The sequence below is a fragment of the Rana temporaria genome, chromosome 5, assembly GCF_905171775.1.
Source record: "Rana temporaria chromosome 5, aRanTem1.1, whole genome shotgun sequence".
NCBI classification, from domain to species: Eukaryota; Metazoa; Chordata; class Amphibia; order Anura; family Ranidae; genus Rana; species Rana temporaria.
The window spans coordinates 76,659,948-76,687,697 of NC_053493.1; the positions used below are offsets into that span (position 1 = coordinate 76,659,948).

Sequence of the window (27,750 nt, forward strand, 5' to 3'; positions counted from 1 at the left end):
TTGTCAGGATGCTTCCAGGACCTGGACAGACCCTGTGGCGTCACAAAGGGCTTTAGTCTGCAGTTGGCTGATTCTGTAAATGCACTCCTGGGATCCAGAAGGGAAGTATGACCAAAAAAGCTTCGGCCATATTGATATTTAAAAATGTTCACATATTCTTAACAGGCATTAAAAGATTCAAGTATTGTATTGATTTTAAATGCTCTCTAAAATCAGCTCCAATCACCAGTTCTCAGGCTTAAAGCCTCGTACACACACAGTTTTCTCGGCAAGAACCAGCAATAAAACTTCTGGCAGAGCTTTCTTGCAGAGTTAACCATGCGTGTGTACGAGGCTTTCAGGTTTCTCGTCAATAAAACTGCCTAAAATCTCTACGAGAAAAATAGAGAATCTGCTCTCTTTTTTTTTCCGTTGTGATTCACGGCAGTGTTTTCCTGCCGAGAAACCTGAGAGTGTGTATACTTACCTGTCGCTGTGGAAACCCGAGCATGCTCGAAATGACTTTGACACATGCGCAGTAGCTTCCTAGGCATAGGTAGGGTCTAGCAAGATGGCGGCGACGGCATCGATTGTGACGAGCGCATGCTCATCGTAGTCGATGATGTCACGGCGTTTGTTCCATTCAAAAGAACGGCGGTTCTTTTGAATGGAGTGTGTACACTTGGGCGGCAAGAGTTTCTGCAAAGAATCTCATCAGGAAAAAAATGTTTTTTTTCCTGACGAGATTCTAGGCCGTGTGTATAGGGCGTTAGTCAAAAATGTTTCTTTTATTTCAGATAGAATGAGAACGTTTTGGAATCTCTGTCAGATTTGTTGTTTTAACCAAAACGGGAGTGCTATACCAATGATTCATAAGCTCTAACGAGCAGGGCCCTCTGATCCCTCCTCTATTGATTTGTATTGTGACTGTACTGTCTTCCCTGATGTAAAGCGCTGCGCAAACTGTTGGCGCTATATACCGTATTTATTGGGGTATAGCGCGCTCCCGCGTATAGCGCGCACCCCTAAAGTTGCAGCGGATTCCTGTGGAAAAAAGTTTTTTTGTACTTACAGTTTTGGTGTCTTGTACGGTGTCCGTCGGCGGCCTCATCTGGTCCGGCGTCCGTCTGCGGCTTCGGGTGTCCTTTTTGTCGGGTCCGGCATCCTTCTGCGGCGTCTTCGCGTCCTCCCCGCTCGTTTCCCGCACCGAGTTTGAATACTGCGCCGACATATACAGAGCGCAGTACACTCGTGTATTGTCGGGCAGGCTCGGCAACTCTCGCGCTGACGTCCTGTACGTCCAGGACGTGAGCGCGGAAGGAGCCGAGACTGCCTGACTATACCCGAGTGTACTGCGCTCTGTATATGTCGGCGCAGTATTCAAACTCGGCACGGGAAAGCGGGTATCGGCGTATAAATCGGCAAAAAAGTGCGCGGTATACGCCGATAAATACGGTAAATCCTGTATAATAATATAAACATTCATTGCATTTCAGTCGCAAAACATGCTCCCCTTCATTAGGGCTCAGCAATGTCTGTAATGTTTGAATGAACTTAGAGAAGAAGATGCCAGAGAAATTACAAAGGACTAAGGTCAGCCATTAAAGTTTTGAATCTCGGCCGGTTCAGCAGGAACCAGCTGAGATTCGAACCGTGTGTTGGCAGGCTGAATGTACCAAGTTGATTGATCAATCGATCAACTTGGGTACAACCATGCTGCCAGATTAACTTACGATTATCACTAGCAGTTGCTATAGCCGCTAGCAAAATGCACTGTCTTCCCCCAGCGGAGACGGCTTCCCCCGTCTCTGGTCACTCTCCCCCAGCTGGGAGAATACAATGTCTCAGCAAGAGAGATTCCCCTGTCACCACTGTCTGTGTTGAGAGGGGTATTGTGATTTGTTCTTTACATGCCACACATGGTAAAATCCAGCAATGGTAGCCTTCATAATACTCTCAGTACAGGTTTTCTTTAAAATAGCATAGATTTGTGCAAATATGTATTCATGTTAAATTCCTGAAAGTGCAGAGATGCTCTAATTTGTACAGAGCATTTATGTAATTTAAATGAAAGTACATTAGCAATTAAATGGAATTATCGCTTGCAAAACTGATTTACAGAAGTAATTTGACTCACAGTTGGAGGAAAAAAAAACATAAAAACCTCAGCCCTTCACCACCCACAACATATCATAATAAAATAATTTCTTTTAAAACAACACATCTATTTTTTTGGAATGTACTGTTACTTGCTAACAAAAAAAAATGTAAGTAAAAATAAAACAAAAGGAAATGACTTCCAACAAAAGTAGTTAAACATGTGTAAAAATACGGTGAAGATAAACAGCCGCAGTTAATAAAAGATGCCAATATTCAGTGATCCTGCTCCCACGCAGAGCATTGCTACAAGAAATTGGTCTAAAATATCAATACATCTTTCCTGCCGAGTTCAAACAGAAGCAGAAGAATTATTGTTTTAGTTCCAGACATAGCAAAGCATATTTAGGGGCAGATCCACATACATAGACTGCGCCCGGCGCAGATGTAACATACGCTACGCCGCTGTAACTTACCTGGCTTTGGTTTGAATCCTCAACGAATTTGCGCCGTAAGTTACGGCGGCGTAGTGTATCTCTCGGAATTCAAATTGGGCGGGTAGGGGGCGTGTTTCATTTAAATGAAGCGCGTCCCCGCGCCGAACGAACTGCGCATGCGCCGTCCGTAAAAACTCCCAGGGTGCATTGCTCCAAATGGCGCCGCAAGGACGTCATTGTTTTCAACGTGAACGTAAATGGCGTCCAGCCCCATTCACGGACGACTTACGCAAGCGACGTAACATTTTTCAAATCAGACGCGGGAACGGCGGCCATACTTAACATTGAGTACGCCACCATATAGCAGCTTTAATTATTCGCCGGAAAAAGCCAAACGGAAACGACGTAAAAAAATGCGACGGCCGCTCGTACGTTCATGGATCGTCGGAAATAGCTAATTTGCATACTCAACGTGGATTACGACGTGAACGCCACCTAGCAGACGCCTAAAATTTGCATCTAAGATCCGACAGGGTACGAAGACGTACGCCTGTCGGATCTAACACAGATGCCGTTGTATCTTGTTTTGTGGATACCAAAACAAAGATACGACGCGCAAAATTCGAAATTACGCTGGCGTATCAAGAGATACGCCGCGTAATTTCTTTGAGGATCTGCCCCTAAGTCGTTAAAGCTGAACTTGCACTACTAAAGGATCGAAATGTGTCCGGTTCAGCAGGTATTAGCCAAATTTTGAGCCATGTGTGGCTGCTACCACTCTGTCGAATGAGCTTGTTCTAAATGTATCTTGATCAGCGGCTGCAGTCCCTGCTTACAGAATACAATGGGGTTGATCTGCTAGAAGCAAATAGACTGCAAGTGCAGTTGGTCTCGAGCATCAAAACGCATCTAAAAGCACGCTAACTCTAGGCACGATTAGTATTTCAGTGTTAGACACTTTTACAAGCATCAGTATTTTTTCTGCAAAAATCGCTGCTGCCAGGAGGAAAGGCTTCCAAAAAAGTTTGGAAAATGTCCTGATGAGGCCTACTAAATGAGGGGAAGCTCTGCTGACTTCCTATCATGCCAAGCAAAAATGCTGTTTTAATATTTTCCTTGCATGTGATTGGGTATTCTTTGCAAAGTGAAGTTTTGCCTCAGTTACTAAGCTCTGAAACAACAGCATTTGCAGATTGCCACTGCACTTGTAAAGTGCACAGTCTATTTGCTATTAGTAAATAAACACCAAAGTCTCAGCAGGAAGCATTCTTTTATCTGTCTATCCACCTTGCTTGTGTGGATGAAAAATCTGTTAATTTTCATTTCTTTTCTTTTTTTTCAGCCCTCTGGCAGCTGCTTCCCGCGCTACTCTGCATGTCGGCCGATACTCGATCTACCCGTCAGCTGTCTGTGATTGACGGGTAGATAACCACGGAGCTGGTGACTTTGCAGCATAATAGACTGGGAAACCACCACTGTTAAACACTGCAACAGGCAAATTAGGTGGCCGCGAGGCCCCTGTGACGACGAGGCCTTAGGCAACCACCTAATTTGCCTAATTCTAGAGCCGCCTCTGCTCTGGATGAATGAGAACAAAATCCATCTATGGACAGCATAAAACTTTTATCTAATGCTGAACACTACAAATTAGATATAATCTACTATTTCTGTAGGCTCTGCCCTCCTCCCACCATCCTCAACACATTTGACCACTGCTGCCTCTCTAAGGCACCCTCAGTTATAGTTGTATACTCACTGCTGTGTACAGTACAGAGTTAATAGCCCTGCATTGTATGCAATGATGTCAAGGTAGAAGAGATTAGCACTGTAGCTCCCATGGATTGAGGAATAGGGTAATTAATACATCTGCAGTATTAACCTTGTGCTGTACGTGGAGCAGATGAACATGCAATTGTGAGAGGCCTTAGACAGGAGATAATGATAAGCCAATTGCATTGATTGAGGGATTCGGTTAAGAAAAAATCGATAAATGTGTGGAGATGAGTTGCCCGAGAATTTTAATTACAGTTTCTATGGAGAGGCATTAGGGGCTAGGGTAGACAGGGTAGAAGACTGCCAGTCAGATTGTGGTAGGAAGTTCCAGAGGATGAGAGAGGCTCTTGGTGAGTCCTGGAGGTGAGCATGGGAGGAGATGACAAGGGTGCTAGAGACCAGGAGGTTTTGAGAAGAGTGAATAGAATGGTTTGGGTGATATTTTGATTTGAAATTGATAATGTAGCTGGTAGCAGGTTTGTGGGTGGCTTTGCATGTTATTAGTATTATGAATAGGACATTGGGCCATCAGAAATCAGTGGAGGGAAAGACAGAAAGGGGTGGTGAACACTGAGACTAGAAGCAGCATTCATGATATACTGAAGGGAGGATCACCTGTGTAGAGGTAGGCCAATAAAGAGGGAACTGCAACAGTTGAGGTGAGAGATAATAACAAAGTGCAACAGTTGCTTGGTAGTGACGTTGGTTAAAAAGGGGCATTATTAGGAAAAGTTACAAAGATGGAGGTGGAAATATTTTGACAATGATTGGTGCTGAATTAAATAGTCAGAGTCCAGGATTATACTTAGCAGTTTGGCATGAAGGCGCACGGAGAAGAGCAAGTGTTATGAGCTCAGTGACCGATCTTTATTACAGCAAACTTCTGCTGGAAAAGCTTAATTCAGAACTACAGCACATTTCTGCACCCCAAGATTCAAATAAGAAAATATGTGCCTTTTAGGCAATATTTAAATATCCAGTTTAATTGGATGGGCAGTTAATTGCCTGGGCACACCCTAATCCCTTTGTGCATTGCCAAGTTCCCCTACTGTCAGCGCTTCAACCCATGTTGCCCCCACCCTGCAATGCTGCTAGCTTCCCTCTTCTCCTCTGCCCCTGGGTGCTTCAGGAGATCTTTCAGCATGGAGAGTGGGGGAAGAACCTTGTAAATACGTAATTTATCGGTCCCTTCCTTTTCTAAATGAAAATAGTGAACACATCATGTCCATTCATAACTGAAGAGTAGTAAACTGTGTTTACTATGCTTTAGTGCTTCAGTTTGTGAATGAACAGGAAGCTGCTCAGCACAGAGCACTTCCCATTCATTCACTGCCCCATGCAGCTGAGGCTACATGTGTGTTTGAGCTTTAGGGGGGGACCCTAATGCAATCGGCTGGGCACACCTATGCTGGTGATCCTGCCAGTCCACCTGGAACGACAGCACATCCATCTCAGTGTGGTCAGTTTTCCGACTGTGCTGGGGGAAAACAGCCTGCCTGCCCTCCAACCACCAAGACTTGTGCTGACACAACCCCTGGCACAGCCATGCACTGGGAAGATCAGTGTTCTGCTGTTTCTCTACCCCAGCTCCCTAAGTTCCTTATGCAATTGCAAAAAGAGGACATGTGATCACATATGAAAAAATGAATTTATAATGTGTATATAATATATATATATATATATATATATATATATATATATATATATATATATATATACACACACACACACTATATTACCAAAAGTATTGGGACACCTGCCTTTAGATGCAAGTGAACTTTAATGGCATCCCAGTCTCAGTCTGTAGGGTTCAATATTGAGTTGGCCCATCCTTTGCAGCTATAACAGCTTCAACTCTTGGAAGGCTGTCCACAAGGTTTAGGAGTGTGTTAATGGGAATGGTTGACCCTTCTTCCAGAAGCGCATTTGTGAGGTCAGACATTGGTCAGACACTGATGTTGTACGATAAGGCCTGGCTCGCAGTCTCTGCTCTATTTTATCCCAAAGGTGTTCTATCGGGTTGAGGTCAGGACTCTGTGCAGGCCAGTCAAGTTCCTCCACCCCAAGCTCTCTCATTCATGTCTGCTTTGTGCACTGGTCCAGTTCATGTGCGTGTAAATGCGCATATAGATATATACACACAAACATTTTGCCTTTAGTTTCTATTTTAAATTGAAAGGGTTGTTTTACAAGGTAAGGGTTTACTTCTACTTTAATTAATGGCTATTTTGAGTACAAATCAGATTGAAAGAATTAAATGAGTAATATGATTAACTGTATGTGAAAGAAATACTAGTTCAGTTTATACTTGGGTGTAAATGAAGGGTTGTGTTTAACTGTTTCTATCTTTGTTCTCTTCTGTTATGTGCTGTTTATTAGTTCTGTAATATAGAGCAGATTCAATGCCCTGTACAATCTACCAAACAAAAGCCCAAAGCGATAGAATGCTTTTGTGTTACATGAACAGCAGAGAATATTGCAATATTCTCTGTATTGCTCTGTTACAATATTAGGGATCAAATATTGAGTGATTGGCTATTGCTACTGCACAAGGGCCCTAAAAATAGAAGGGGCCCTTGTGAACTCTATCATAAGTGCACAGCATAGGCAGAAATGGTGGATGGATGGTCTATAAGTGTCCCGTGATTATTCTTCTGTAGATAACCCAGATTATATTCAGGACATGGAAATAATTAAAAGCCATGGCTGAAGATCTATCAGAGACAGGTCGGAATGTTAGTTATAGCATGGCTTGCCCCATAACATTAGAAAAAGGATGTAGCAGGAAGGAGTAGAAAGCTGCAGTGTTGCACCAAGGATGCAGCATAGATTCACAACAAACTTAAGCCCCGTACACACGATCCGAAAATCGTACGAAAAATGCCGCTTTCGATACGATCGTACGATAATCGGATCGTTAGTACAGAGCTTTCGAGAGCCGATCAGGACAGTTCATCCGATTTTATTCTATCGGACATGCACAGAATTTTTTTTCGTACGATGCCAGATCGTACGATTTTCATTTAATCAGTACAGCTGTTGTTCGAAAATGCAATACAAATGCATTACAACACATGACATCACTTCCAATTTGTTATTCTGCCGTACGAGAATTTTCGTGACTTTAGTAAACTCATCAGATTCGACGTGAGATTAGCATACAAAAAAAAAAAACGGACGATCATTAGTCCGATAATCGGATCGTGTGTACCGGGCATTAGAGCAAAGAACGTTACTGACAAGTACTACCTTGACACCATACAGTACCAAAATTCTATAGAGTCTATCTCCGCTACTGCCTCATAGCCTCTTCCCCCTCAGCTCTGTCTCTAAATATGCCTACAAGCAATCAGAAAGTGAAAAGTTCCAAACAAATATTGTGTGGTTTGATGTTGTCCCTTCGTAGCCAACAGCTTCAAGCATTGGCCCCTGGTCTTGCTCTGGGGTGAAACTGGCCCTGGAGCACATTGGCTTTTAGTTATGCCGTAGCCGCTTGCAGTTCTATCATCAACACAACTACTTTTTTTGCAATTTATCAACGAAACAACACATTTTATTGGCCAACAAAAATACATAAATAATTAAATAAATGGCACCTTGAAAATGATTCTATTTTAAAACTGTCTTTCCCATTACCAATTGCTACTTTCCATTAATAATATTCTCAGGAAGTAAAATATTGCATTTTTCAGCTTTCAGACGTACCGCAGAAGATCTGTGAGCAACTGGCTAAGTCATTTAAATATGGTCCTTGGAGAGTCTAATGTCTTCTGTGCAAGAGACCAGTCTAGTAATTATGAGATATTAAGTTATACACTAAACTCTTCTCAGGAGACAATTTTCATAGCGCAGTGAGAAACGTATGAGGATCCCTGTGGAGATCTACAACAGCCTCAATACTTGTTGCCCCTTAATATAACTCCCTATATTCATATTTTCTCATATCGCAAATGAGCGTAGAGGCAATGTACATATGCTACATATTTATGTGCTGCTACGTCAAAGTATCATTAATCGGGTTTAACTATTTTATTTAAAAAAAAAATATTACAATTATCACAATGATTAATTAATCTACAAAATATAAAAATGTACATGTATGCATATAGGTGAATATTATATAACGAGGCAGTCAAAAATATGTATGGGGAAAAAAGCCCAGCTAGCAACCATATTATATTGCTTTGTATTGCAATATATTTTATTTTACAATGTGGAACATGGCTGCCATGGGTTATTGTTCCTTGAATATCATCCAATGGAATTTATACAAACCCATTGCATACAGTTATGAATAACGAGGTTTGTATGGGTGTTTGTTAAGTATTACTTTAATTATTTAGTTTGTATTTAATTGGCAATGTTAAAATTTATTTTTTCTTATACTATTTTAATGATTTTTAATCAATTGTTACATATCATGGGAAATCATTACAATTGATTCCCAGTAACAGATACGTCTCTGATCCGTAATACATGCTCAACGATTATTTAGATTATAGATTTTTTTTAAATGTTGTTTTATTCTGAATTGTCAAATGCGTATTGCCCGTGCTAAGATTTTACTTTAAAAAAAAAACATTATTGACATACATGATATATTTTTCCAAATAGACTGCTGCAAATTGCATTAATGCTTTATAGCTTGAGAAAATATTGTTCTATGAAAGATTAATAGGATACATTTGACAGATTTTTTCATCAATAAGTTGGCTAAGTTGGAACTTACCTTGAGCAATTTCTTGGCGCTTTCAGAACGTGACAGTTTCCTACTCTCCATATTTCGTATTGTTCTTGATAACGTGCCTTGTTACCGTATTGATGTTGTGCGAAACGGAGTTGATGACTTAAACTGTTGAGAGACCCGGTGGATGTTCTTTCAAAGGAGACACTCCCTACAGTAGCTTTTAATGCTGCTTTCAATAACCACACAGATCACAGCTCAGCATAAAGTAACCAATAACTGACTATGACATTTTAAAACTCCACAGAGGCCATAAAAAGAGCAGGTCTATTGCAGAGCTAATGTACAGCAGACTGGAAAACCACATTTCAGTGTAACAAACAGTCGCTACTAAATAATGTCAGTGTCTTGGTTGTTGGAGGCATTCTGTACACGAACAGCTTCTTTTCATGTCTACAGATAGTAATAGTGTTATATGTGCTCTACAGCATCTTAAAAAAAAAGACAAAAAACGCACATATTTGATCTTTTGTATATTTCTTTGTTACTTAAACTGCAACTATCCAGAAATGCTACATATTGTATACAGTAACTGCCAATAATTCTGAAATAAAAGAAAATAATAAATAGGCATGTTCACTAATCACTATTCAAATGAATGTGCACTTAGTTTAGAGAAGCTAATAGAAAATTTATTTTGCAGAGAATACCCAATACTTTGCAAAACAAATTTCTAAAAACTTAATTTTTGCCCCCACATAATTAGATGACCAGTTGCACGCCCTTCACTAAGTTAAAATTGACTTGCAAAGCAAATGTTCTACTGCTTTAATAAATCAACTCCATTATCTTATGCCGCGTACACACGATCATTTTTCAGCATGAAAGAAAACATAGTTTTTCAGCATGTCTAAAAACAATGTTTTCCCACCTTCATCATTAAAAACGATGTTGCCCACACACCATCGTTTTAAAAAAATGATCTAGCAAAGCGCGGTGACGTACAACACGTACGACGGCACTATAAAGGGGAAGTTCCATTTGCCTTTTGGCTGCTTTAGCTGATTCAGTGTTAGTAACAGACGATTGGCGCTTTTCTGTCTGTTACAGCGTGATGAATGTGCACAATGATCGTGTGTACGCGGCATTAGATCTGTATATAGTTTAATCAAATCCCTCAAATGCCATTGGTGCATTGTTTCTGTATATGCATTGACATTGACTTCCATCACAAAGTCAGGTGATGAGTTTCTGACTGTTATTCACTTTCCCTTGAGATTCTTTTTTTTTTTTAAATGTTAATTCAGCACATATGGTTGTATGAAAATTTCTACACAATTTTGAGAACTGTCCTTTGATTATGGTACAATGCATTCTGTATTTTGCACTAAACTAAGCAAACATAAACATTTACTCTGTAATTTGGAGCCTTGGTTTGTTAAAAGAGAACGTGAATCAAATCTTCTCTTCAAGTAAACATGACTTGTCATTTTGAAGCTCCTTGTATTCCAGGTCCAAACTGTACACATAGGGGTTGATTTACTAAAGGCAAAAAAGAAACAGTGCAGTTGCTCCAGAGCTTACCGTGTTTCCCCGAAAATAAGCCAGAGTCATAAATTAATTTGGGCAACCAAAAAGACACTAGGGCTTATTTTCAGGGTAGGTCTTATTTTCGGGGTATGTCTTATTTTTGGGGAAACACTGTAGTAAATGAACAGAAGCTCTGCCGGCTTCCATCATCCAATCATGTGCAAGTAAAAATACTGTTTTTTTCTTATTGGGTATTCTTTGCAAAGTTAAGCCTTACCTCATTTACTAAGCTCTGGAGAAACTGCACTTACAGGGGGCAATTGCACTTTGCAAAGTTCATAGACTATTTCCCTTTAGTAAATCAACTTCATATTGGTTGCTTTTCTAAAGGTAATTAGGCTGTTTACTTTTCAAGAGATTTTTTTCCTGAAAGCTTAGTGAATATGGTGAAAATTTACCCGGTATGCATGGCAAAAAAATAAAAAATCTTGCACATGTTCAGATAATGGAAGTCAGCAGAGCTTCACCTTGTTCACTAAGCTAAAGGAAAATTCCCTTTCAAAATCAATGACCCAGTTGCTTTTATTAAATCATCCCAACAGCCTCAACTTTTCTCCAAGGCTGGATTAAACATAATACCTTGCCAACCAAGCTGCAACTCCTGTAATTCAGATGCCAAAGCATATACTGTCCATTGAGAGTATGACATTTGACAGCTGAATGTCAGGGGTCAGAATTTAGCATAACATGGGTTCAGTGCCTAATTTCAGATCCAAGGGGCTCCACAGGGATGCAATGATTGACTTTCGGACTAACACAGGTAACTGCAGGTGCCACAAGGTGGCTGCATTTCAGCACTGTTGTTAGTACAGTATATGCACTTTTTAGGTTAAGGTTGGGTTACTTAGGTAAGTGAAAAACAAAATGTGGTAGGACATTATGAAACCATCTAACTACCAAACAAACAAAACCAACTAAAAATATGGTAATAATGTGCAGCTCTATCATATAATATAGAAATTCATGATTAGCAGATGATAAATGGCTATAGCATCATTACTGAATTATTCACCCTTTATTGGTTACAAAATAATTCCATGGAAGAATTATGCACATATGATACGTATGAGTGGTTGAAAACACAGAAAACTTTTTGGAAGCCTTACAACAGAAGGTCCACACATATCATCCTTCCTTTGGCTCAACTGTGGGTATAGAATTTTTTCAACAAGACTATGTAACTATATCATCACACCCAAAATGAGATGGAAAACCTGTATTGTTCGGATTTATGTTTGACCTTCTGTTTATGGTACTTCAGATGGGGAACTTTCTAACCCTCCAAACCATCAGCTGATTTGCTATCCAAATGTGACAATTTTGGAGACAAAGAACTTGGAGACAAAGAACTTCAGCTGTTGCTGAATAGTGAAATACGATAAGGTCACTTTAACACATTCTAAATTGTTATTGATAAGTTGATTAGTTAATTAGGAAATAATGTGCACAATTTATTTCCAAATGATCATCATCACAAAAATCAATCTAACTGAAAACTGTTTTGTGCTGTATTTATTACTCCCATACGTAATAAAAACTGCATTAAGTATCTACAGACACCTCCTAAAATGCTACTAATAGAGTGCTCAGTACCAGGATCAGCAATCATGTCCTTCTAAACATTCCAAATAGTTATTATTCTATATTTAGACATTTTCATTTATAAACCATTTACTAGTATGTGCATATAGATCTTTATATGTATATATTATTGATATTTTTATGCAATTTTCATAGAAGATCATTTGTGTGTGTGTTTTTTTTTTATACTTTGAATGCTATACCTGTGATAGATTTAGAAATTAGAGCTGAAACATTTTAGCTATTTTGAATCAAGCGAATATGATCTGTAGTCCATTTTAAAGGATAACTGATCCTGAAAACATAAAATGAAAGCTAAAGTTTAGCCTGCTTATATTTTTTCTTCTCTTGCTCTTCTCTCCCCATCATCAACGTGACCCAGGGAAGATAACACTGGGTCTCGTTGCTTGTCTAGTCAATGCAGACAAATAAAGCCTGGTGGGAGGGGCCAGCAGGGTGCTGTACATAGCTTCCTGAAAACATCATGTCACTGTGCCTCAGTACTTCTCTTAAAGGGGTTGTAAAGGAAACATTTTTTTTTTCAAACTAAGCATCCTTTACATGCAGACATTCCTCTTTTCACTTCCTCATTGTTCGTTTTTGCTCAGAAGTTGCTCTATTTCTTCTCTGTTCTGTTCACTTCCTGCTTGTCTGATTTTACTGACCACCGTGAAGGGAGGCTTTACTGCGGTGGTCAGTAACATGCTCACCCCCTCCTGGGAACTACATCTGTTTGGCAGGACGCTCTCTATGTGTGAAGCCTCGTACAAACGACGGAGGAACTCGACGGGCGAAACGCATCGTTTTCCTCGTCGAGTTCCTTGTTAGGCTGTCGAGGAACTCAACAAGGCAAGTTTCTCCATTCCCGTCGAGGAAATAGAGAACATGCTCTCTTTTTGGCTCGTCGAGTTTCTCGCCAGTTTCCTCGACGAAAATGTACACACGACCGGTTTCCTCGGCAAAAAAATATCTATACATGAACGAGCGATGCAAACCAGGAAGTGATTAAGAGAACAGAAACTAGAATGCAGGAGGTGATATAGATCAAGGAATTTAATAGGTATTTAATAGGTATTTACTCGTTTTTTAACAGAATCATTACACTATTCTGTCTGTCTACCTTGCAGACATTAATTTTAGGCAAAATGTTTTTTCCTTTAGTGACCCTTTAAGGGTCATATTGCATACGTTGGGTTGCCCCATAGGGGGAGGTATGCAAATGTCAGCATTTCTGATTGGGTATCAGTCTGGAGAGTGGACATTCCTTGGCAGACTGTACTGTATTTGCATGCAGACTGCTCTATGTAACATCCACATGTGTGTTGAGCCTCTAGGATTGAAAGTACTAAAATGTAATAAATTAAAGTGGGTGTCAGGGATATTGAGGGAAGGCTCATGTTGGTGCTGGACATCCTTCAGCCTAGAAAAGAGGTAGGTCATATCTGACTTGCTGCAGCTTCTGAAGGTCACAGCATGTAGAGAAATCAGAATAGACAATTTCAGAACTAGAGAGGGATCTGTACAGCCATGCAAGACTGAATGTTAAGCTGGATTTTAGGTTACCTATGTAATAAAATGTACCATGCAGTCAAATGGCCATAGTAGTCCTAAAAACACAGAGCAGCTTTCAGAATTGGAGTTTAGTTTAAATACTATGCCTGTAGGCCAAAGGCAGCTTCCCCAAAGCCTGACCAAAAAAAACTTGCATTGTAACAGATCAGTCCCAACCTACCTAGGATCTGAGGTATGTTGCACACTCCCAATGTAAGAGATCATGTAAGATCAATGTAAGAGATCAGTACTGTCCTGCCTTGGATCTGTGGAACAATGGGCATGCTCCCGGCAGCAAAGGAACAAACACTCTCCCTTCAACAAGATCTGAGCATGCACCACAATGCACCCCCCACCGGGCCAAACAAGTAAACTGGGTTTAATTTGCATTAAATAGTAATACAGAAAGGTAAAAAATAAATGTATAAATAATGCTTTGCTATAATCAATTAGTATTTCTTTTCAGGTGTAATTCCAAAAGCTAGTTTTTGTTCCTTGCTCTACTATTTTCCATAATTACTAGTATTAGACATCCAGTAAGGTCATGTAAACCCATCTGTAGCTTTAGCAAAATATGATATTCTGTGAGTTTAGTCAGAGCCAGAGGGCAGTAGGCTCAATATTATTTACTGTATATAAGTATACTTGTCTTTTCTATGAATGTAAATAAACTCCTGGGAAATAAACCTATGAAGACGTTGCTCATCTTGCAACATTTACATTTATACTAAAGACTTAAGGCCAAATTCTAGTTTCAATAAAAGAAATACACTGAACTTGTATTTTGCTTCTTACCTTTTAAATATATAAAATAATTTATTAATAGACTGTGCCAACAATATACAGCCTTCCATGAGTGTAGTCTTCTCTAGCCCCAAGTTCATGGGGCAGGCTGCAAGACATTTATTACTCCACTTTTGTTTTAAAAAAAAACATATATAACATATATAATGGCTACTTGAGCTAATTCATCTTTTTTAAATGACCTTTCAATTTCAGTCCGTAGCCGAATGATCAGCTCCTATTCAGAAATCATTATTAAAAAGGATATGGTGAAACAAAAATTGGTTGCATTCATCTCCCTGCAGAGTCTGATGTCATATTACAGGAATACAGATCTGATCATCTGATTATAATAAATATAGAGCCTATATCTATATATAGATAACAGAAAATTAAGGCCTGATTCACACTTGTGCGTTTGCGTTTTTGAGCTCCGTTCTCTTTGCCAAGTTCTCAATCAGCTGTTCAGTGGATCCACTGCGTTTTAGCTGTGGATTTGATGACCTTGGAGAGGGGAGGGAGGTCTCGCCGCTGTTATCATGAGGGGGAACTCCATGCCAAATTTTAAATAAAAAACTGACATGGGTTCCCCTCCCTGAGCATACCAGGCCCTTTGGTCTGGTATGGATTTTAACGTAATTCTGCGGTAATCCTGCGGCCCCCCACCCCAAAGTATCCTGTCCCCATGTTGATGAGGACAGGGCCTCTTCCCGACAACCCTGGTTGTTGGGGTCTGCGGGCGGGGGGCTTATCAGAATCCGGGAGCCCCCTTTAATAAGGGGGTCCCCAGATTCCGCCCCCCCTCACCCTATGTGAATGAGTATGGGGTATCCCTACCCATTCACCTGGTGGAAGAAAAATGTAAATAAAAAAACACTACACAGGTTTTTAAAGTAATTTATTAGGCAGATCCAGGGGTCTTCTTCGGACTTCAGGGGTCTTCTTTCGACTTTGGGGGTCTCTTCCAACTTGCCGGCCTCTTCTCCCACTCTCCGGTGCCTTCTCTGCGCTCTCCGGTTCTCCTCCCGCTCTCCGGTGCTTTCTTCCTTCTGTCGGGCACCACCGCTATCTTCTTGCAGCTCTTTTACTAGAAAGGGCCCAGTCTTCCTCGCCGTCTTCGTCTGTCTTCTCTTCTTGAGATGTTGACATGACGCTTCCTCCCGCTGTAATGCCGGTTGCACGGTGCACAATGATTTATATAGGCATGGGGCGTAGTCCCGCTGTTATGCACACCCAGCATTACAGCAGGAGGAAGCGTCGAGTCAACATTGAAGAAGAGAAGAGAGAAGAAGACGACACAGAAGACCGGCCCACCACTAGTAAAAGAGCTGGAAGAAGATAGCCGTGCCTGGCAGAAGGCCGAAAGAACCGGAGAGCGGGAGAAGAGAGCGGAGAAGTCGGAAGAAGACCCCCGAAGACGGAAGAAGGAAGAAGACTGGGCCACCGCTAGTAAAAGAGCTGGAAGAAGATAGCGGAAGAGCCCGGCAGAAGGCAGAAAGAACCAGAGAGTGGAGAAGTCAGTAGAATACCCCCGAAGTCGGACAAAGACCCCTGAAGTCGGTAGAAGACCCCCGGAGCTACCTAATAAATTACTTTAAAAACCTGTGTAGTGTGTTTTTTTCTTGTTTCTTGACACCTTTTCCCCCAGGTGAATGGGTAGGGGTATGATGAACCCCATACTCATTCAAATAGGGTGGGGGCCCCCTTATTAAAGGGGGCTCCCGAATTCCGATAAGCCCCCCGCCCGCAGACTCTGACAACCAACAGCCAGGGTTATCGGGAAGAGGCCCTGTCCTCATCAACATGGGGACAGGGTGCTTTGGGGTGGGGGGGCCACAGGGCGCCCCCCTGCCCCAAAGCACCCACCCCCCATGTTGAGAGGATGTGGCCTGGTACGGTTCAGGAGGGGGCGCTCGCTCATCCCCACCCCCCTTTCCTGACTGGCCAGACTGCGTGCTCGGATCTGGTATGGATTTTGGGGGACCCCCACGCCGTTTTTTTGGCTTAGGGGTTCCCGTTAAAATCCATACCAGACCTAAGGGCCTGGTATGCTCATGGATGGGAACCCATGCTGTTTTTTTATTTAAAATTGGGCGTGGGGTTCCCCCTCATGATCCCTGTTCACAACGCAACACATGTGCGAATCAGATGCGTGCCCATAGAAGATAATGGGCCTAAATTTGCACCTGAGCCGCACTGCAATGCCTAGAAAACACACACATTTTTGGGCAATGCACAGCCTTATTGAAATCAACGTATTTTATAATGTTATGCAAATTGGATGCGGTTTAAGCCGCAACCAATTCGCATGGGTGTGAACCCGGCCTAAGAGTTCTCCCTTATGTTCTGGAATGGTGTGGCTGAGGGTTACGCTCTCAAGATTATATATAAAGGGAATTCTGATTTGTGAAACACATTAATCTTTGCCCGTCTGCCAGTCTGTGTTGATGTGTAGGATGTCATTGCTTATCATTTGATTGATTTTTATCATCAATGAAGTCAACCATTTGCCTCATACCTGTAAGTGTGCTCAACCTCTTCTATGCCAATAGCTTCTTATCCAGACTGTGGACTGGACTCGCACCTGAAGGTTATAGAAAAAGATTGTGCTCACCTGGAACGGCTTTGCTCTTTCTTCCTATCTGACATTATGTGTTCTCTGTAGCATTGGGGGCGCCTATGTTCTCTTTGACCAATGCCATAAATAAGACAAGGTCCATTAAGGAGATCATTTACATGGTGGCAAGCAGGAGTGAGTGAACTCTTTAATAGTATAGACTGTGAAAGCAGCTAGGGAAACCTGTCATGCCACATAATTTTGGACTAGCCAGAGATGTTTTGCTATATCTTCCCACTCATATGGAAAACAGTGGAGCTGTCACTATAAAGTGTAATTTCAGTCCTGCAAGACTGTCACCTGCTGTAGAACAACCAAGACTATCCTAATTAGTAAGTGCAGTGAGTTCCTGTCACTATTAATGTTATGTCATAACAGCCGGCCTAGAGTTGGCCTAAAGCGAAACAGACCTAGAGCAGTGAGTCCATCATAGGTGAAATATATGTCTTGCAAGTACATTTGAATTCCACCTATGACCTACTAATGGCTCCTACTACAGGTGAGCAAGGGTTGCTACCCACTGTGTGAACTGGATGATTAGATATACTAATGTGTGCCCTTTAACTATTTGGGGTCCTATAAAATGAGTTTTGGGATAAACAGCTCATTTTGTAGACATCTACATTACACTTTGCCTTGTAAATTGTGAATTTTTATTGTACATTTTTTAACATATGTTGAAAATTTGATGGGTGGAGAGATGGCCCTCATTGCTACAGATTACAATAGGGAATTCTGTTGACTATTATTTCAAGTACAGTTAGAAGTAAATTCATGATTTAGTATAATGAAAAGATTTTGGGCACAGACCTGAATAGTAGAACGATAAAATGTAAAGACAATAGAAGAACAAAAAATTATACAATTTCAAGGTATTTTGATGTATGTTTTAGCACTGGCTTACAGTGTGTCTAGTGAGTTCCATCCTGACTCGGGGGTTAATCTACACTGCTCACAGAACTTACTATCCTGTAAATTGGGTCTTTCTGGCAGGCAATACGTGACTTGACTGGGCAGTGACATGTCCTTGTGTAATATGGATAACTCATTTAACAGTTTTCCAGCATCATTTGTCATTTGATAACTTTTCTGAACCTGATCATGGGGGATTGGTCTTGAAAGTTTGTTTTATCACTTTGGCTGCAATAAATACTGAGTTGGGGGTCTTCCGTGTACTGAACCTAACTTGGTTGTGTCATTTAAAGTGTGTATAAGGCTCCATTCGCGCATCGCAATTTGGAATCACTGCAATTCTACCTAAGATTGTGTGGCAAACCTTAAGAAGAAAATGTATCTACCAAACTGACCACATTTATGTCCAGTTTTCCTTTAAAGGCTAAGTTCCCCTTGGAGGCGCATTTTACACCCATATTTAGGTGTAAGGCTGAGTACTCACGGCAGGACATGTCCGATGAAAACGGTCTGCAGACCGTTTCCATCGGACATGTCTGGCCGGGGACTGCCCGGGGACTTCTGTTCGATGGCTATACACACCATCGAACAGAAGACCGCGCGTAAACAATACGCGGGGCGTGTCCGCGGTGTCGACGCGTCGATGACGCGGTGTCGCCGCGACAATGACGCGCCGGCATGGGCGGCCTGCCTTGAAAATGCTTCCACGCATGCGTCGAAGTCATTCGACGCATGCGAGGGATGGCGGGCGGCAGGACATGTACGGTAGGTCTGTACAGACGACCGTACATGTCCGGGCGGACAGGTTTCCAGCGGACTGTTTTAAAGCAAGTCCGGGAAACAGTTGTCTGCTCAGAAACGGTCTGTCAGACAATTGTTTGCTGGAATCCTGTCCGCGCGGCTGTACACACGACGGAACATGTCTGCTGAAATTGGTCTGTGGACCAGTTTCAGCAGACATGTTTGGTCGTGAGTACGGGGCCTGACATGTAACATGTTTCAGCTCCTGCACTGCATCCTCTGCCCTGACCCTCTTCCACTGTCACAGCAGGAGGGGGATTCCCTCCCCTGTAGCCGCTGTCACATATAAAATCAGCATCAGGGGCATCACTCACACAGATGCATCATTCATTCACAGGGATCTGTGAATGAATGAGTGTGCTGATCAGCATGCCCGTAGTTCATTCCCATTTCCTCCAGCCCTAGCATTCACAGGGATCTGTGAATGAAGAAACTACTAATCCCATCTGCCACCGTGACAAATAGCCTCTGATTCTCAATGGACTGAGTGTGCTGATCAGCATGCCCATAGTCCATTCCCACTTCCTCCAGTTTTCAAACCCTAGCTTGACAAAGGAGCGCACCCTGAGTCCCATTTACCAGTGTGCATGCTCTGAAACGCCATTGCAACCCACTAGTGACGTTATCACGCCCAGCGCTGTATTCCAGCCCTCACCACCGGCCTGATCCAAGCCTTGGTTTCATCGCCATGTTCCCAGAGATCCAGCTGGCTAGGATTTCTCACCCACAGGCAGAAAAATCAGCTGTTCAGAATGCCGCTCTGCAGTGAACGCTACGCCAATGTAGATGGACTTGTGCCTTACTTCCTTAACCTCCATGTAAGTGAATAATGCACCTGTATCTCATTAAAATGTTTACAGTTCAAACCTAGAGTTGCCTGTGTTTCTCTCCCCATTTGCATATCTGGAGTCTGCTTTCAACACCCCCCTCAAAGGCTGCCAAGGTTGTTTTGGACTGCTAAAGTAATCTATACAGCTCTCCCTTCTTCATCTCTCCTCCTCTACATATACTGAGTATCCACTTCAGGGACTTATTGATGGACTAATGTATTAAAACTCATACTATTAACAGCGCCACTACCCATTTTTTTTCCACAATAGGAAGTGCCTTCCTATGGTGGCACGCCAAGAAGAGGAGGAGCCAGAAGCCCCGGCAGTGACCCTAGAAGAGGAAGATCGGGGCTGCTCTGTGCAAAACAATTGCACAGAGCAGGTAAGTATAAAATGTTTCTTATTTTAAATAAATGGGGATTACAATCACTTTAATGATGTATTTAATTAATTTAATTCATTAAAAAAATGATACATCTTGCCATTTAGCTATCAATAAAAATAATCGGGGTCATATATGACATTATCTTTTTCCTTACTCGCAGGCATGAATGACAGTTCATGCACAGAGATGCAATGACACAAAGGTGCACTTTTTTGCCCATGTCATCACATTGCTGGGGAAAGGGAGCAGAGAATGGGCATGGGACCACGACACTTGAATAAAATGTTGATTGAAATCTGATTTGTGCTGGGGGGGCTGGCTCCTCTACAAATCGGAGCAGCTGTGCCAACACACACTTTATTCTTGTACCTATCCTTGCTGCAGCTTTGTGTATTGAATGCCATATACACTGTGTAATATATACAATGTGCGGTATACCCCTATACATACTCAAACGCCAAAGCTTGCATCTTGAGAAACAATGCCCAGAACAAAATCACAGGATAACTCTGATAAACAAATGTTACCGAAATGCTGACAGAGTTACATTTTTACAAAGGACCCAATAAATACAGCATGTCATTTTACAAACAACAATAGGATGTAAATCACTGGACATTTCCGCAAAGCTCTACCAGTTAGCATACAAGCTGCACTCTGGACTACATGGGAGTCTTGCAAACACTGCACCATCTGGAGAGCACACAACATCCTGAATATTCATACCATAATACACTTTCCATTTGCATGCTTCAAATCAATGCCGTTGTTTTCAAGATTGCATCTGAAAATGTGTCAAGGACAAAGCGGAATGCTATTATTTGTTTTCGGGAAAAGATTAAGAAAAATATCAGCACACATTAATAAAATATACAGAACAGACCTGAAGGAAGCATTTTGCAGGATTATTACACAAAATCTTTATTTACAAGAGAAAAAGCTATCGATCTCCTGGGTACTAAATCTAGATGAACAGTCACTTTTCAACCTCACCCAGTCTAATGGATTTAGTTTTCTTTATTTGCCCATAATGGGTTCACTGTATTTAAAGCATGTAAAGCATGCTGGCTGGGACTAACCTTCATAACACTCTCTCACTTATTCCATTGAATGCCAGATTGATGCTCATTGCACCCAAAGTTGCATATTAGGAATACAAGAGTGTTCCTCTAATCAGACAACACTGGATTGCTTATTTTGCCCACATGGTAAAAAAAAGGTATGTGCATTGTACTCATCCTTGGTTTTATTAATGAATTCATCAGTTTTACTTGGAGCTTTTGTGTAATCAGCTTTATATGATTCAGAACTCGGTTAAATCAAAGCAAAGAAATCTCGAAATAAAATTGAGCCAGTAACTGCTTGCCGACCAGCTCACAAACATTTTCATCGGCAGAGTGGCACGACTGCGCAAAGCAACGTATATATACTTTGCTTTGAATTTTGTGCCGTGCAGGTGCGTGCGCACCTGTCGTGAGCTCCGTGACCGTGGGACCCATGGGCTCGGCGTCCTGCAATCGTGTCACGGAGCGATAGAACGGGGGGATGCCTGTGTAAACAGGACACTGATTTTCTGCTTCCTGTCATCGGGAGCAGAGATCAGTGTTGTGTCACATGTAGCCCAGCCCCCACACAGTAAGAATCACTCCCTAGGACACACTTAACTCCTTGCTCGCCCCCTAGTGGTTAACCCCTCCCCTGCCAGTGTCATTTGTACAGTAATCAGTTCATTTTCGTAGCACTGATCACTATATAAATGACAATGGTCCCAAAATAGCATCAAAAGTGTCCGATATGTCTGCCATAATGTCGCACTCACGATAAAATTCGATGATCGCCGCCATTATTAGGAAAAATTTCATAAAACTATCCCCTATTTTGTAGACGCTATAACTTTTTCACAAACCAATCAATAAACGCTTATTGCGATTTGTTCTACCAAAAATATGTCAAAAAATACGTATCGGCCTAAACTGAGGAAAAAAATTGTTTTTGTATATATTTTTTGGGGATATTTATTATAGCAAAAAGTAAAAACCGCAGAGATGATCAAATACCACCAAAAGAAAGCTCTATTTGTGGGAAAAGAAGGACGTCAATTTTGTTTGTAAGCCACATTGCACAACCACGCAATTGAATCGCAAAAAGTTGCCCAGTCATTTGGCAGCCAAATCCTCTGGGGCTAAAGTGGTTAAAGAAAACTGAAACAAAAATATATTCAGCCTTCACCTTCCTTATCAGGGTTCCCTTTAAATCCCCTTTAAATAAGGGTCCTTAACATTCACATCAAAATCCCCCCTACATCAGAGTCCCCTGGCTTAAATTAACACATATCTTTTCACTGTAAGTGGAAGCAAAATAATTCCTAAAAATAAAGAAAACGCCACCAATCTTTACATACAGTACACATACTGAATAAATACAAATCCATGCTAAGTTTTACAATAACAATTTTTTTTTTTTTTACAATAAAGTTATCGGTAATGGAACCTGCACACACGAAACTTTGATATATGGTTCTTTCAAAAAATATAATACTATATGAAGTGTTTCTGTGGAAAACACTGCCACCACACTCTATGTATATTTTTTCTTCTGTTTCTTGTTTTTTGTTGTCTCTCTATCTATCTTTCTTCCTCCTTTCTGAATACAGATACCGTTGTAATCTTATTGTAGTATCCCACCCCTGAAGAAGAGGTTCCACGAATACAGATAACCTCGAAACGTTGGGTTTCTGTCTTACCCTACAGACAGAGCTGGGTCCTGTATTGCAATTATTACATTTTTAGTTTAATGTTATCCATGGATTGCACCTGTATATTTCTTTCCCTTTTGTGTCTATAGTCACTTGGATGTGCTTTGTATAGCTAGTAGCAGCCTTTCATATCTTTTTCAATAAAAACGTCTTAGGCCTCGTACACACGACCGAGAAACTCGACGGGCGAAACACATCGTTTTGCTCGTCAAGTTCCTTGTTAGGCTGTCGAGGATCTCGGCGAGCCAAATTTCTCCATTCCCGTAGAGGAAAAAGAAGACATGCTCTCTTTTTGGCTTAACGGGATCCTAGACTTTTTCCTTGTCGAAAAGTGTACACACGACCGGTTTTCTCAGCAAAAAAAAAAAAACAGCAAGTTCCTTGCTGGTTTTTGCCGAGAAACTTGGTCGTGTGTACGAGGCCTGAGGCCTCGTACACACGACCGAGTTTCTCAGCAAAAACCAGCAAGAACCTTGCTGGGAGATATTTTTTTGCCGAGGAAACCGGTCGTGAGTACATTTTCGTCGAGGAAAATGTCGAGAACCTCGTCGAGCCAAAAAGAGAGCAAGTTCTCTATTTCCTCGACGGGAGTCTGATTTGGCTCATCGAGATCCTCGACGGGCTGGTTTTCGACAAGAAACTCGGACGTCTGTATGCTAAGAAACCCGCGCTTGCTCAGATTAAAGTAGGAGACGGGAGTAAAAGTAGCATTTGTAATGGAGATAACACATTTTTAGAGCTGTAACAGACTAAAAAATGCAAATCGTCTCCTACCAAACTTTTATTTAACACGCAAACACATGAAATTAGCAAAAGCAGCCCCAAGAGTTTAGCCAGTGGCATCGAACTTCCCCTGCCTTTGTATGGGTTGTATGTCACCACGTTTGAGAATGAGGAGATTTTGGCTTGACTGTGTGTACGCAAAGCAAGCTTGTCGAGTTCTTCGAGAAGCCTAACAAGGAACTCGACAAGGAAAACGATGTGTTTCGCCCGTCGAGTTTCTCGGTCGTGTGTACGAGGCCTTATAAACCTTTTAGTACTATATTTTTTTATTTTTGAGGTTTAACAGTCACCCAAATTTAAAGTCCCACTTGAGGAATCACACTCTTTGGAGTGTACCTTTGTATTTGTTTTCAGGGATGTGGGTGGACTGACCTCCATTTCCTTGCACTTGAGACACCGCCCTCTGTTTTTTTTTACAAATGTAAAGCCAACTTTAGTCTTCCAAAGCAATTTGCAGCTACTGTATATGACTGTTTTGTTCAACTTCTTATTGGCTCTTATTGCTGAAAATATTGATTGTATTTTCAAGTAAGGATACTTATATTTTAATAAATGTAGCCTTTGTTCTCTTAAGTAAATCATTACTGAGAGAAATATGTATGGTTTCAGTATTTTTTTTTTACTAACCTGCAGTTCAAGAGTTACAACCTAACTTGTTGCATGTCTGTTCTTGGTCAGCAACCCAGATGACACAGAAGTCAGCGACAGCCAGGCAACTAGTATTTTCAAAATACTGTATTTATTGGTGTATAACACTCACTTTTTTACCCAGAAAATAGAGGGTAAACTGTGCCTGCGTGTTATACGCAGGGGGCTGTGGAAAGTTTTTTTCCTGAAACTTACCTCGTAAATTTAGGGTGCGTGTTATACGCCTGTGCGTGTTATACGCCGATAAATACGGTAATTAAACAATGACAGGCAACATATTTCTCACAGCACGGATTTGCTTTATGTGTATTACAGAATGCTGATCAAGGCGTATTATCTTCAGCAAACATAAAACATGTCCTGACTTACGTAAATGTGCACAAGGTTTAGGAAATTTGCTCTCCCATTTTCTTTATTTCAAAAATCCTGAAAAAAACTGTCTATGGAAAAAATCCAGAATAACAATATACACATTAAATTCAATTATCAAATTATTTAGGCACAATTGTCCTTTAATTTTGCAGAAATACAAATTACGAAGAACAAAGAAGAGCATACGAATGATGAAGCTGCCACAAAATGCGGACTTGGCATGGGGCTTGCCGGCAATGGGTGCCAGGATCAGCCAGATAGTGAAGTTTAATATGTAGCTAGAGAAAATAGAGAGAGAATGTGAAGTGGGCTGGTCTGATACGATTTAAGCCAGCTTAGTGTCTACATAAACAGCAGCTCTGCAATGTGATAGAATTTTACAGTGTGGTTCAGCCATCTGCTGCGTGATCGTAAAAAGCCGCCACAAGATTGGCAACAAATTCTTATAGAAAATGTTATCATGATAATATTATTTTTCCCCATTTATTGTTAGAGTCAGCTTCCAGGGGTGAATAGAGGATGCAAGTGCACCATTTCTGTAACAATTAAATGGAGATCTGATCAGTATTGGCTTAGAAATTGATGCAAATAACTGTTATTTGTAGTTCTTTTAAATGCATAATTCATTGGTTTTGGCAGGCAGAAATTTAAGAAACTTCTATAAATTTTAAAAAGGCTGTTAGGCAAGTTGTACATTATCATAACTTGTAGAAACAATAATTACGGGTTCTTCTTCATCCTCTATTACTGATCTACTCTCAGCTAGAGCAGTTTCTGATAAGTGCACTCAGAATGGAAGGAGATGTTTTATTACTAGATTAGAAAGTGCTCTATCACATTCAAGAGGATTATCTTTTAGTCTTACAACAGAACAATATTTTTTTTTTCCCTTTTGAAAAAGGAGTAGATGTGAAATCTCAATTTGTAATTTTATGTATGCCACAGTTACACTTAAAACTAAGAGGACACTAATTCTACACTTGTAGCAGTGTGACATCTCAAGCTCAAAGACTGCCAGCGGGGTGTTATCAGTGTGGAAGACATTTCCTAATAAAGGAAGTCAATTTTTCAGCTCAGGGATTCTAAAAGGTGAATTTCAATAAGGTGTTTAACTTTAAGGTGTCTCAACACATTTAAAGTAACTTTATACATTTGCCTAAAGAATTTCCTAACATTTTTAAATATACAGTCGCAATGTAAAAAATGCTCATTAAAAATACTTAAATCGGTATTAAATCCAAAACCGAAAACGTAATATATTGCAGTTTACCAATCATAAAAAGTGATAGCTGCAACGGTTTTATTTTCTATTTTTTTTCTCTCTGTTTTCACCAGATGATCTGGGCAGTAAAACATCTCCTGTATTAAAGTGTCAACACTTGGGCTGAAGAAGAAACAGAGGGCCAGATCCACAAAAGGGATACGCAGGCGTATCTGCTGATACGCCGTCGTATCCCTGTTTCTATCTATGCGGCTGATTCATAGAATCAGTTACGCATAAATATTCCTAAGATCCGGCAGGTGTAATAGTTTTACACTGTAGGATCTTAGGATGCAGTACCGCGGCCGCCGCTGGGGGCATTTCTCGTTGAAATTCCGCGTCGGGTATGCAAATGAGCACTTACGGAGATCCACAAAGGTTTTTCCCTTTGTTAATTCTCCGTAAGTGTTAGTTTTCCGTCGCAAAATTAGGGCTGCTTTGTAAAGTGTAAACTTAGTACACCATGTAAAAGTATACCCTTCTTTCCCGCGTCGCTGTCAAAAAAATTTTTTACATTTTTTTTTCCCGCCGCATCTCTTTTTTACCCGTCGCGATTCACAAAACTCGGCGCAACATAACGTAACGCAAAGCACGTCGGGAAAATAGCGTCGGGAGCATGCACAGTACGTCCGGCACGGGAGCGCGCCTAATTTAAATGGGACTCGCCCCTTTAGATTGGGCCCGCCTTGCGCCGGACAGATTTAAGTTACACAGCTGCAAATTTCTAGGTAAGTGCTTTATGGATCGGGCACTTAGGTAGAAATTTTGCGGCGGTGTAACTTAAATCGGAACATTTAAGTTGCGCCCGCTGGTTGTGGATCTGGCCCAGAGACCCCCTTGGACAGCAGCATTGTCAGTCTGAGGGGAAGGGAGTGTTATATACACAAGCAGATTTAGATACACTATCAAATTGGGACCAAAAACCATCTAACACATTTTAAGCAGTTACACCAACATTTTTCTTTCCCTTTGGTTACTTGTAAGCACCAACTGCCACATCTGCAGAAAAGCGTGTTCTGTTGACAAACAGGCTTAATGGCAGAATGAAAATAAAAAAACGAAAGCCTAAAAAAAAAAAAATTGCAGCCACCACATCTAAGAATTGTTAGGCTGCAATATAATAAATATTAGCTTTTTGGTTTATTACTGCTTTAACCACTTCAGCCCCGGACCATATTGCTGGTCAATGACCGGGTCACTTTTTGCGATTCGGCACTGAGTCGCTTTAACTGATAATTGCGCAGTCCTGCGACGTGGCTCCCAAACAAAATTGGCGTCCTATTTTTCCCACAAATAGAGCTTTCAGTTGGTGGTAGTTGACCACCTCTGCGTTTTTTATTTTTTGCGCTATAAACAAAAATAGAGCGACAATTTAAAAAAAAAATGAATATTTTTTACTTTTTGCTGTAATTAATATCCCCAAAAATATATAAAAAACATATTTTTTTCCTCAGTTTAGGCCGATATGCATTCTTCTACATATTTTTCGTAAAAAAATTGCAATAAGCGTTTATTGATTGGTTTGCGCAAAAGTTACAGGGCCAGATCCACATAGAAATGGATAGGCGCAGCGTATCAGTGATACGCTACGCCGCCGTATCTTACCTGGCTTTAAGTCGAATCCAGGAAGATTTTGCGCCGTAAGTTACGGCGGTGTAGTGTATTTCGGCGATTAGGGTGCGTGATTCATTTAAATGAAGCGCGTCCCCGCGCCGATTGAACTGCGCATGCTCCGTTTCAAAATTTCCTGCCGTGCTTTGCGCGAAATGACGTCGCAACAATGTCATTTTTTGAACTTAGATGTAACTTACGTCCATCCCTATTCACGGATGACTTAAGCAAAAAAAAATAAAAATTTTTGACGTGGGAACGACGGCCATGCTTAACATGGCAAGTCTATCTATACGCCAC

At 41.1% G+C, this 27,750-nt stretch overlaps 1 protein-coding gene across 3 annotated transcripts in view; it reads right to left on the bottom strand.

Moving 5' to 3' along the window:
- The window catches only part of DPP6 (dipeptidyl peptidase like 6), a 1,751,424-nt gene that overhangs the window by 1,058,964 nt on the left and 664,710 nt on the right, over positions 1 to 27,750 (bottom strand). The window contains exon 1 of one of the 3 annotated variants that reach the window (XM_040352728.1): positions 9,016 to 9,172. The exons of the other annotated variants lie outside the window; for them this stretch is intronic. Within the exon in view, the coding sequence (XP_040208662.1) occupies positions 9,016 to 9,066 (51 nt within the window). The 5' untranslated portion in view covers positions 9,067 to 9,172. Of the gene's footprint in view, positions 1 to 9,015; positions 9,173 to 27,750 lie in introns of those variants that run through there. 3 annotated transcript variants of the gene reach the window in all.